Source organism: Myotis daubentonii, chromosome 17 (genome assembly GCF_963259705.1).
Source record: "Myotis daubentonii chromosome 17, mMyoDau2.1, whole genome shotgun sequence".
Taxonomy (NCBI): Eukaryota; Metazoa; Chordata; class Mammalia; order Chiroptera; family Vespertilionidae; genus Myotis; species Myotis daubentonii.
Genome location: NC_081856.1, coordinates 1,703,303 through 1,715,518, shown reverse-complemented (window position 1 = coordinate 1,715,518; position 12,216 = coordinate 1,703,303). Strand labels below are relative to the sequence as shown.

General features: G+C 51.3%; 1 protein-coding gene across 1 annotated transcript; it reads right to left on the bottom strand.

Annotated features, from left to right (window-relative positions):
* Positions 1-2,348: 2,348 nt before the first annotated feature.
* On the bottom strand, positions 2,349-5,820 carry LOC132220094 (PRAME family member 12-like). Its single transcript, XM_059673040.1, has 5 exons — positions 5,534-5,820; positions 4,775-4,834; positions 4,398-4,716; positions 4,069-4,148; positions 2,349-2,796 (listed from the first exon to the last, which is right to left on the bottom strand). The coding sequence occupies exons 1-5, from the start codon at positions 5,818-5,820 to the stop codon at positions 2,349-2,351; spliced, it is 1,194 nt and encodes a 397-aa protein (XP_059529023.1).
* Positions 5,821-12,216: the final 6,396 nt, after the last annotated feature.

Below are 12,216 nucleotides of genomic sequence, written 5' to 3'. Positions count from 1 at the left end.
TTTGGTTAGGTGTCATTAGGTATTTGGCCCATCTTTTAATTGGTTGTTTTTCTTATTGTTGAATTTTAAGAGTCTGTATTTTGGATAACAGTCATTTATCAGAGGTGTCTTATGCAAATATTTCCTCCCAGTCTGTGGCTTGTCTTCTCATTTCTTGACATTGTCTCTTGCAGAGCTGAATTATAAATATTAATGAAGTTTAGCTTGTCAATGTAGTAATTCTTGTCTTTGTTCCTTTACAGGTAAGGTATTTTCCCCCTGGCTTCCCTCAGGAGTTCTTACTTCCTCTTTGTTTTTCTCTAGTTTGAAGACCATATGCCTAGATATAGTTTTCTTTGGCATTTATCTTGCTTGAGGTACTCTGAGCTTCCTGGATCTCGGTTTGATGTCTGACATTAATTTGGGGACATTCTCAGTCATTATTATTTCAAATATTTATTCTGTTCCGTTTTCTCCTTCTGGCATTCCAGTTATGCCTATACTATACCTTTTGTAGTTGTCCCTCAGACCTTGGATATTCTCTGAATTATTTTCAATCTGTATTCTCTTTGCTCTTTATTTTTTGAGGATTTTATTGATTTTTATCTTCTAGCTCAGAGATTCTTTTCTCAGCTGTGTCTAGTCTACTGACGAGCCCATTAAAGGCATTCTTAATTTATGTTACAGTTTTTCTTTGTGTGTGTGTGTGTGTGTGTATGTGATCTCTAGCATTTCTTCTTTTTGGTTCCTTCGTAGGATTTCCACTTCTCCTCTTACATTGCCCAGCTACTCTTGCATGTCCTCTATCCATGGGAGCCCCTTAGCACAGTGGTTTCAACCTTGGCTGCACATTAGAATCACCTGGAAATATTTTTAAAATCCTGATTTCTGGGCCTTATCCTCTGGAAATTCTGCCCCCAAGATCAGTTCTCTGCCCACTGGTGGTCAGTATGTGTCATAGTGACCAGTCATTCCCAGTCGTTCTGCTGTTAGGGTCAGTTTGCATATTACCCTTTTATTATATAGGATAGAGGCTTGGTGCTGGTTTGCCTTGAAGGGTGTCCCGGATCAGGGTGGGGGTCCCGCTGAGGTGCCTGGCCAGCCTAGGTGAGGGGCTGAGGGCTATTTGCAGGCTGGTCACACTCCCTTCAGGGTGGGGGTCCCCACTGGGGTGCCTGGCTAGCCTGGGTGAGTGGCTGATGGCTATTTGCCAGCTGGCCACAGCCCTGGGCAACCGAGGCTCCCAAACCCTCCTTGAGCGGAGCCCACAGCCAGCCAGGGCAGGAGGGAAGCTTGGCTTCCTCCATTGCCAGGGGCAACCCAAGCATCCTGTTCGCTCCAGCTCCGTGGCCGCCGCCATCTTGGTTGGGTTTATTTGCATACTTGCTCCTGATTGGCTGGTGTGTGTGGCTTGTGTGTGTAGCAGAGGTACAGTCAATTTGCATGTTTCTCTTTTAATAGATAAGATGTGGTAAAAAAATACTAAGGAAAAGTCTTATGTTCCTGAATAACTTTAGTATTTTGGTCAAAGAAATTTGGATGATTTTCCTGGCTGCAAGCAGGTTAATTCCTCAACACCGGGCTGACAGGCCCAGGCAGCTCTGTTCCCCTGCTGTGTGGACAAGCCCATCTGGAACTGGGGGCCTTGCCTCATGCCCTGAACCCCTCCTGGCACAATTCTTGAGAGTTGTGGGTTCACCAGCAGCTCCATGAGGACCACTCACATACAGATTCAGAACCAGCAGCAAGTCCCCTTCATTTCAGTGGTTAGTGGACCACGTAGAAAGTAGCATTGTATCCACCCACTGAGCAGCCACAATGAGGCCAGAGATGCCCAGGGAGAAGGAAAAACCTGGAGGGAGTGATAAATGGTGCTGAGCCCTGCAGCCGAACCACATCCCAGCAGCTCCAGTGTCTGATCCTGAGCCCTGGGCACCTTTATTCATCAGTAACTGTGGTGTAAAGTGCGGAGAAAAGTTAATACATGACAGAGGACCAGATGGTGGCCTTTGAAATTTTCTTTATTTCTGATAATTCCTTTACAACCATCCACCCGAGGATTAACTCCCACAGATGCACCTCGAGCCCAAATCCCCAACCCCTCCCCAAGCAAACCAGATGCATGTTTCTGATAGTAGGACACTTTGCCTTTGAGGTCCCATGAACTCCCCAACCTTTGTCCCTGCAATCCTGTACCCAGGCTGGGTCCCTCCTTTTCCCCATTCACACTAAGCATGAACATGAAACGTGAGTGGCCTCGCATACTGCACCCCAGTCCGAGGTTTCAGGTTCCAGGGGCCCAGAAGGAAGCCCTTGTTAGGTGCACCTGGTGAGCAGGGTCACTACAGGGGCACATCCCGGGCTCCATGTTATGAAAATGCCACGTCATAAAAGTCCCCAGAGCTAAAGTACTTGGTGTCAAGATGGATGGTCCTGGTTTGTCCTAACTCCCTCAGTGTCCCCGTGAGCTCAGCCTGGATCAGGGCAACTCTCTCCTGGTCCACAGTCTCGTGGGTCCTGTAACACTCCAGGGGGATGGGGTACGGCTCGTGCTCTAAACTGCGCAGCCCGGCTGTGTGGCGCAGCAGCTTCTCCACGGTGGCCACAGAGAGGGGGTTCTCAGTGATGGTGAAGTCCCTGAGCTGGTGACAGCGGCTCAGGACAGGCAGGATGGCCTCGACTTGGCAGTCCACCATCGCACAGTTATCCAGTCGCAGGTCCTGGAGAGTGGGCGTCACTGCCTCCAGCAGAGCTCGGAGGGGCTCTGGACTAAAATCGGTGAGGTTGGCGCCATACAGATGCAGGGACTTCAGCTGCCTGAGGTTCGGGCACTGGAACAGGTGTGCCAGGTCTGATTACGTCAGCTGCCAGCAAAGCCATATGGAGAGTTTGTCCAAGGGGGTCTGCAGGCACCTGGAGAAAGATGGAGTGATTAGTTCCTGGGGATGGCGGTGGTAAAAAGAGGGGTCTTCCAGGTGGAGGAAGACTGATTTGTGCAAGCCCAGGCTGTCTTGACAATGTGATGAAGGCCAGCACCCAGGACGCCCAGCCTTCTTTTAGGCTGAGTCAAGTTCACGACTTCTCCAGAGCTTCCTGTCCTCAGCTGCCAAGCAGAGCACTGCTCTCTGGAGGGTGACTGGACATGAGGAAAACCCCGGAAGCCTGCTCAGAGAGCCTCACAGTGTCTAGGTCAAGGGCAGGCATCTGTGAATGGTAAATTTGGGAGTCAAAACCAAGAATGCTCTCAACACAGGCTTCCTTCTGTCCATTGCTTGGCTCTAGGCACCAAACATCTGGGCCACAGGAGGCTCTTTCATCTAATGCCTAAGGAACAAACCTGCCCTAGCTGGTTTGACTCAGTGGATAGAGCTTTCACTTTTGATTGAAGGGTCTCAGGTTTGATTCATGGTCAAGGGCACGGATCCCATTTGCAGCATCAATGCGAGGCTGGGGTTGGGGCATGTGCTGGGAGCAACCAATCATCTCTCTCTCTCTCTCTCTTTCTCTCTCATCTTTATTTCTCTCTCTCTGTCTTCCCCTCCATTTCAATCTTTAAAAACCAAAGGAAAAATATCCTATGGTGAGGATTTAAAGAAAAGGGAGAGAGTGACCAGAGGAAGAATCTGCAGCATCAACTGGGAAGCCAGTCTGCAGAGGCGACTTCCACCACAATCACCTGTTACTCTTTGCAATCCTTACGCTAAGGGAGCGGGATCCTGCCTTTCCTTTCTACTCTTGACCTTCCTGGAGCCCAAGACCACCTCTGACAGATGGGGAAGCTGAGACAGGCTCATGTGTGTTCACATGGCTGGCGGGCACAGAGCTTCTGTCTGGAAATGCTCCCTCCGATGTGGCTTTTCCTCCTCCCTCCCTCTTCCTAAGTCCTGGTCCCTTAGATATCTCTCCCTAAGGAAGAATTCACAGACCCAGGCTCGCTGGGTCACTCATTGAGCCAGTTCTGCTACCCCTCCTGACAGGCATATTTTAAAACATGCTTCTCTAAGGTGCTCACAGGACACCACCCTCAAAGCAGCAAACAAGACCACTCCCTTAACATTCTGGGGCTGCGTCCACTGTTACACAGCTCACCTGAGCATCTGGTCCAGACGGCCTCGGAGGAAGGAGGGAGAGTCCAAGTAGAGCTTCTTGAGGTGCTGCAGCCTGAGCACCTGAGAGAGGAATTGGGAAAAGTATTCCTGCTCCTCCTGCTCCTCCCTTTCCCACTCCTGCTCCTCCCTCTCCCACTCCTCTTCATCCTCCCACTCCTGCTCCTCTTCCTCCCTCTCCCACAGATATTCCTCCTCCAAGGCCTGCTTCTTTTCCTTCTGTTCCTCTTGCTCCTCTTCCTCCTGCACTTCCTCCTCCTCCTCCTCCATTCCCTCCTCCTCCTCCTGTTCATCCTCCCCCTCAGCTAACACCTTGATGTGGCAGAGAGCGAGACTCTGCAGGTTACTCAACTGACCCAGGTAGAGAGCAAATGTGCCCAGGGTGGGCATTTCCCAGGTGCAGTCCACTTGCACCTCCTGGATGCAGTCCAGCTGCACCCTATCCAGGACCTTCCTGGCCCTCTGGAAGGGCAATTCGAAAAACCTCAGCGTCTTGCAGCACAGGTGTACCAACCCTTTTCTCTGCTGGGCCCATTGGATGATGTACATGAAAAACTTAACCCCATCCCTTTCACTGAAGTCAAGGTCTAGGAACACCTCCAAGGGAGCCAAGGGGTGCTCCATGTTGGGGCTGGAGCAGTGCACAGCCACTGGTCCTGTCTGAGAGCACTCCTGGGTGCTGTCCACACCACATTCTCCAGAGGTTGACATCCTTGTTCCTTAAATCCAGCACCCGCAGTTTCCACCTCCTGTGGGGCAAGCAGGACATTAGCTGAGATTCTTCCAGGTCAACAGGGCATTGGCTGACATGATTTACGGGCAGTGTATCACAGAGGTTGAGCATCTACCTATGAACCAGGAGGTCACAGTTCAATCCCCCGTCAGGGTACATTCCTGGTTTGCAGGCTCAATACCCAGTGTGTGTGGGGAGTGTGTGTGTGTGAGCAAAAGGGGGCAGATCAATGATTCTCTTTCATCATTGATGCTTCTACCTCTATCCCTTCCTCTCTGAAATTAATAAAAAAATATTTTTCAAAAAAGATCAGTAGAACCAGTGCATGTCAGAATGAGACAGAGCATCTGAAGCGAGGCAGCAATAAGTTTCCGCCCCACCCTGAGCTTCATCTTTGAGTCCCAAGGTCAGCTTCTCCGTTGCTCTCCTCTTCCCTCCGCTTTGCTTTGCTCATCTCCTTCCCTTCCATCCCTCCTGCTCAGCACTTCGTGTACCTTTAAGTACCACTGGGAGGAGGCAGGGCAGGTTTTGCAGGTGGCCCTGCCCAGTGGGCAGTCCTCCACTTCCCACAGTGAGCTTTGTAGTGTGCAAGGGCTCCCTGAGCCTCACTGGCACCGTCAGAAACTTCAGGTCCACCCTTAGGCCCTCCACATGCCCTGACCCACCCTGTCTCTGGGATGCCCAGGACCCTACCAGGCACCTGGAGCAGCCTTACCTGGGGCGAACCTCTTGGGCAAGCAGGCCGTCAAGCCCCTCCAACACCACTTTTAAGACCATGACTGGAGGCAGCCTCATCAAGCTCCCCAGAGGGAGGACAGGGAAGGGCCAGGCTTGCACCAAAACCTTCAGGGGCTTCCGCATTCTCCTACGGCAGGCCTGAATGGACAGTAGTTTGAAGAACTCAGCGGGCAGGTACTCCAGAGCTGTGATGGCCGCAGCCTGGTCCCTCAGCAGGCTCCTTCCTGCCAGCCTCAGGAGTGTGGGTGGGGTCCGGATGCTCATCTTCAAGGTGCTCAGAAAAAAATCCTTCGGAAACGTCTAGGGAACAAAGCATCCTGGTCAGGCCAAGCACTAAAGCCCCATCCACTGACTCCCCATCCATCAGAGGAATCAACTCAGGGCCAAAGCCACTGCCTGGCAAAGGTGAGAGCCTCAGGTTAGTGAGTCCCATTCTGGGCTCGGTGACTGCAGAGCCATAGCTCTCCCCTGCAGGCCCCATGAAAAGCATCTCAGAAGCACCCACATCTTTCATTCCTGTCTGACTGGGAAGTGGTTACTCAGAAACATGAAAGCTGACCCCCACCTTTTTTGGGGAAGAGTTTCAGACCAATCTAGGGACAAAGACTGAATATTTAAAATTTCCAGAAATAAAACCACAATTAAGATGTTTTCATTAGGAAGGGAGGTGGGGAGGTCAGGGAATTAGCTTGGTTAGACATTTAAAAATAAACCAAAGCACAAATCCAAATGTTTGAAATTCCACCAAATCTGCGCATGCTAACTATTTAAACTGTCCAGAAATAAACCACCAAACAGGTAGACATTTTCAATAGGAGTTTGGGGGTGTGGTGAAATTGGCTTGGTTACACATTTATAAATAAATCAAAGCACAAATCGAAATGTTTGGAATTCAGGCAAAACTACACTTAGAGGCAAAATCAAAGCCTCCAATCTGTTAGTCTGTAAAGAAAGAAAAAGGAAAGTTCTCTGAGCCACTGTGAGGCCGGCTGCCTCAGCTGAGGTCAATAACTTACCTGCTGTGACTGGGTTGACTGGGGCTCAGATCTCAGACCTGGTGGAGAAAGAACCACGGCACTGACGGCAGAGCTGGAGGACTCTGAATCTCTCCTCTGGTGCCTGAGGAATTGATACACCTCAAATGTTAACATCCAATCAGAAACCTCAGTCTCCATCCTTTCATCTTATTGGGGTTATTTCTTTAACAGCCAACGGCTGTTATCTGAGAGTCAGTGCCTTCAGCAGGGAACCCTTCCCAGATAGCAAGTGCCTTCCCTCCCTACACCGAGTCTCCATGGTCCCATTCCTGCCTTCATGCCACCCCTTCACTCACCACACCCCAATGATCTCCCTTATGACCATCGGCCCTCATGTCCCCACGTCAGTAAGCCTGTCCCTCAATATCACTCTCTTCTATTTTTCTCTAACATCACTGTGGCCTTCTGGATGAAAGGCTTTCTCCTTGGATCAGGCACAAGGCAATGCAAGAAAGAAGAGGCGTACAAATCAGAAAGGAAAAAGGAACTGTCCATATTTGCAAACAACTTAGATATCTCTAGAGGAAAGCTTACAGACTCCACACCCACACCCCCTGAACTGCGTGAATTCAGCAGAGGAACAGGATAAAGATCAATATCTAGCCCTAACTGGTTTGGCTCAGTGGATGGAGGGTCGGCCTGGGGACTGAAAGGTCCCAGGTTTAATTCTGCTCAAGGGCATGTACCTTGGTTGCAGGCACACCCCCAGTGGGAGGTGTGCAGGAGGCAGCTGATTGATGTGTGTCTCTCATCGATGTTTCTAACTCTCTATCCCTCTCCCTTCCTCTCTGTAAAAAATCAATAAAATATATTTTTAAAAAAGATCAATGTCTGAAAGTCCCTTGTATCTCTATGCCAGCTACTGTGGGAAGCTGCCTATTGTCTTCACCAGCAGAGAGGTGTGGACAAGGAACCCAGAAGGCTGGCGACCCTTGAGCTCTGGCAATGGTCAGAGCTGTGCACCCACTGTTAGTCCAGACAATGGTAGCTAAAGCAACTTCCCCATTTATTATTATGTAAATCCTTGCTGATGGGCTAGTCTGCCTATTACTGGAAATTGCCTGCCTAAGGGCCATGGGTGTATGGCCCTTAAATAAAAGCTGGGTGAGCACCATGATCCTCATTTTGCAGGGGAATTGAGCTTCTTGCCTAAGGCCCCCCTACCCAAAAGCACCAGCCCCTGAAACCTCAGCTTGGAGTCTTCATTTGGGTGCCCTTTGATTAGGGTCACTGTGAAGGGTCAATTTTATGTGTCAACTTGACAGTGCTAAGGGTTGCCCAGGTAGCTGGTAAAACAATACTGTGCGTGAATGGATGGGGCTAGCTTTGCATTCAGTCGATGAGTAAGGAGATCTTATAGTGCTGGTGGGCCTCCTCCAATTTCTGGGGGAACAAGAGGAATGGAAAGAGGAAAGAAGAATGAATTGTGTCTTCTTTGGCTGAGATGTCCATCTTTACACACACACACACACACACATACACACACACACACACACACTCACACACATCTTGGATTTCAGAGAGGAAGAGACAGGGATAATAGAAACATCAGTGATGAGAGAGAATCACTGATCAGATGCCACTTGCAACACAGCATGTGCCTTGACAATGAATAGAACCGTGACCTCCTGGTTTATAGTTGAAGCTCAATCACTGAGCCTTGCCAGCCAGGTGTGAGATGGCTATGTATACCTGCCCGTGAACATTGGATTCCTGGTTCTTGAGGCTTCAAACTCTAGGCTTTACAGCAGCTGCCCTTTATTCTCAGCCTTTGGCCTCTGACTGGGGGTTACACCATGGGCTCCCTGGTTCTCAGACCTCCAGATTTAGACTGAGTTATACCATTGGCTTTACTGGTTCTCCAGTTAGTAAAGCACAGATGATTGGGCCCAACATATGAGCCTATTTCTATAAATGTCTTACATAAGTCCATGTAGACCCTATTGGTTTGCCTGGAGAACAGTGACTAATAGAGGGCCCTAGCAGAGGCAGTACCTCACCCATTTACCCAGTTCTTCTGTTACCCATCCTGACAGGCTGACTTCAAAACATGATCACTAGGCTTTCTCCATAGGGAGAGACAAGAGAAGTTATTAGAGTAACGCCAATTCCCCACGAATATGACCTTTCTCTCTCCCTCCCACTCCCCCTCCCCAGGGTTATATTTCAAAAATTTGTGCACTCGGGGAAGTCCCTCAGCCTGGCCTATGCCCGCTTGCAGTCTGGGGCCCCTCAGAGGATGTCCACCTACAGGCTTAGGCCCACTCCCTGGGGGATCAGGCCTAAGCTGGCAGTCAGACATCCCTCTGGCAGCCCAGCAGCCCTCAGGGGGATGTCCACTTGCCAGTGGGGAGCAGGCCTAACCTGCAGTCGGACATCCTTAGCACTGCTGAGGAGGCGGGAGAGGCTCCCACCACCACTGCTGTGCTGGCAGCCATCAGCCTGGCTTGTGGATGAGCAGAGCTCCCCCTGTGGGAGCGCACTGACCACCAGGGGGCAGCTCCTGCATTGAGCGTCTGCCCCCTGGTGGTCAGTGTGTGTCATAGTGACCAGTCATTCCCAGTCTTTCTGCTGTTAAGGTCAGTTTGCATATTACCCTTTTATTATATAGGATAGAGGCCTGGTGCTGGTTTGCCCTGAAGGGTGTCCCAGATCAGGGTAGGGGTCCCGCTGGGGTGCCTGGCCAGCTTGGGTGAGGGGCTGATGGCTGTTTGCAGCTGGTCACACCCCCTTCAGGTGGGGGTCCCCACTGAGGTGCCTGGCCAGCCTAGGTGAGGGGCTGATGGCTGTTTTCAGAATGGCCACACCCCCTTCAGGGTGGGGGGTCCTGCTGGGGTGCCTGGCCAGTCTGGATGAGGGGCTGAGGGCCGTTTTCAGGCTGGCCAAGCCCCCTGGCAACAGAAGCTCCCAGCCTCTCCTTTTTTTCTTTTCTTTTCTTTTTTATTCTGGGATTTATTTACCTTCTGTAATTGAAACTTTGTAGCCTTGAGAGGAGCTCAGAGCCAAACAGGGTGGGCAGGAGGGAAGCCTCCTGCTTGCTCCAGCTCCGTGGCCACGGCCAACTGAAAGCAGGTATCTGGGGTTTATTTACCTTCTATAATTGAAACTTTGTTGCTTTGAGTGGAGCTCATAGCCACTGCAGCAAGTGGGAAGCTTGGCTTCCTCCATCATTGGGGCAACCAAGCTTCCTGCTGCTCCAGCTCCGTGGCTGCCGGCTGCCATCTTGGTTCAGTTAATTTGCGTATAGTTGCTCTGATTGGCTGGTGGGCATGGCTTAAGGCATAGTGAAGGTACGGTCAGTTTGCATGTTTGTCTTTTATTAGTGTAGACTAGAGGCTTGGTGCACAAAAATTTGTGCACTCAGGGAGAGGGTTCCCTCAGCCCGGCCTGTGCCCTCTCGCAGTCTGGGACCCCTCGGGGGATGACCACCTGCTGGCTTAGGCCCACTCCCCAAGGGATCGGGCCTAAGCTGGCAGTCAGACATCCCTCTGGCAGCCCAGGAGCCCTTGGGGGATTTCCACTTGCCAGAGAGGACCAGGCCTAAGCTGCAGTTGGACATTCTTAGTGCTGCTGAGAAGGCAGGAGAGGCTCCCCCTGTGAAAGCGCAATGACCACCAGGGGGCAGCTCCTGCATTGAGCGTCTTCCCCCTGGTGGTCAGTGTGTGTCATAGTGACCAGTCATTCCCAGTCTTTCTGCTGTTAGGGTCAATTTTTCATATTACCCTTTTATTATATAGGAGTGCCTGGCCAGCCTGGGAGAGGGGCTGATGGGTGTTTGCAGACTGGCCACAGCCCCTTCAGTGTGGGGGTCCCCACTAAGGGTGCCTCGACAGCCTCGGTGAGGGATTGAGGGCCCTTTTCAGACTGGCCACACCCCCTTCAGGGTTGGGGTGGGGGTCCTGCTGGGGTGCCTGGAAAGTCTGGGTGAGGGGCTGATGGCTGTTTGCAGGCTGGCCACAACCCCCAGCCACCCAAGCTCCCAGTGGAGGCTGGCTGGAAGCAGGTATCTGGGATTTATTTAGCTTCTATAATTGAAACTTTGTTGCCATGAGCAGAGGCCACAGCCTACTCAGGGCTGGCGGGAAGCTTGGCTTCCTCCATCTCCTGGGCAACCAAGCCTCCTGCTTGCTCCAGCTCCGTGGCTGCCAGCCGCCATCTTGGTTGGGTTAATTTGCATATAGTCACTCTGATTGGCTGGTGGGCATGGCTTAGGGCGTAGCAAAGGTGTGGTCAATTAGCATCTTTGTCTTTTATTAGTGTAGATCTTTTTGTAAATCAACTAGGTTAGTGATGGTGATTATTAATTTAAGTGGCTGAAATATGATCTGAATCCCATAGAATGAATAAAGAAATGAAACTAACAAAGAAAATAATTATGGAGAAAGAAAGTTGTATCCTTTTCCTAGAAGCAGTTAAATGAGGAGAATTCTCCAGCAAGTCCACAATGAGCAGGGCACCTTTCCTGCCTCTGGCTGTGTGCTGGGTTCAGAGGGCGGGTCCATCCCAGCTCCAGGCAGTCTGCTCCCGAGTCCCTTTGTTCAGCCCCAATAGTCCTGCTGCTCAGCTGCTTATTTCACGGGTGTGTGGGGAGGGGGTGCCCCCCAGCTCAGGAGGCACCTTTGCAGGGGCAGTTGCAGGGTTGGGTTTAACTGGGAAATTTCTCCTGGTCTCTCCAGCAGCAGAGGCGGAGGCTGGAGTCTGAGCAGACTGTGCGCTGCCTGGAGACCTGCAGGTGCGCAGGGGCGGGGCTGTGGGCCAGGTGAGTGCTGGGCCTCCCACCTTCCAGTGCTGCCTGGGGGTTGCGGGCAGGGAGGGGGCACAGGGAGTCACTGCTCAACACCATTCTGCGTGATCCAGGCTCCTGGAGGGCGGTAGGCAGGCCTGCCTTGTTCCCACAGGTGTGAGGGGCTCCTCAAAGTCTGGAACACCCAGGCTGCTTTCGTCCCATGTTTCTGGATCCTAGAATCATTGATGCTGTTGGAATCATATTTTTTGGTTGGAAAATTTAAATGTCTGAGGCATAAATTAGACACTGGGCCCCAGTCACACTTCTTAGTCAGCACAATGTCCAAGCGCACGCACAATGCCCTGGACGTGTCAGCTTTTACCCCTCGGCATCTGGACTGCACCCAGGGTCATCGTGCAGCTGGGAATGCTTCCCACCGGACTCTGGCCACCTGCCTGGAGGCTCCTCAGCCTTCTCTGCACCTTTTACAGCTCAGAGGCCCTCGCCTCCAGGGAACCCTCGGGACTGCACTCCACTGGAGCTCCCACTGCACTGAGCCTTCATCAGTTCATCAGGTGTCACAGTCCTCGTCGGGGCCTTGCTGGGAACTCACTGGTGTTTCCTGGGACACCTGGATGTCTCAATTCTATTTGTGTGACTGTGTCTCAGTGAAGGACCTTGAAGTTCGCTCTCAGTGATGCCGACAGGGCCCAGGTTAAGATGTTCCTAAAAGAAGTCCAGCAATGCTTTTGTCCAGCTGTGTCCAGCTGTCCCATTTTTAAATTAGAGCTCTTCGCATTCTGATGATTCTCTACATTTGCCAACCCGTCCATAATTTATACTTTCTTGATAAATATGTAGGCGCAAATGTAAGAGTCCACCTGTTGGGGACCAGAT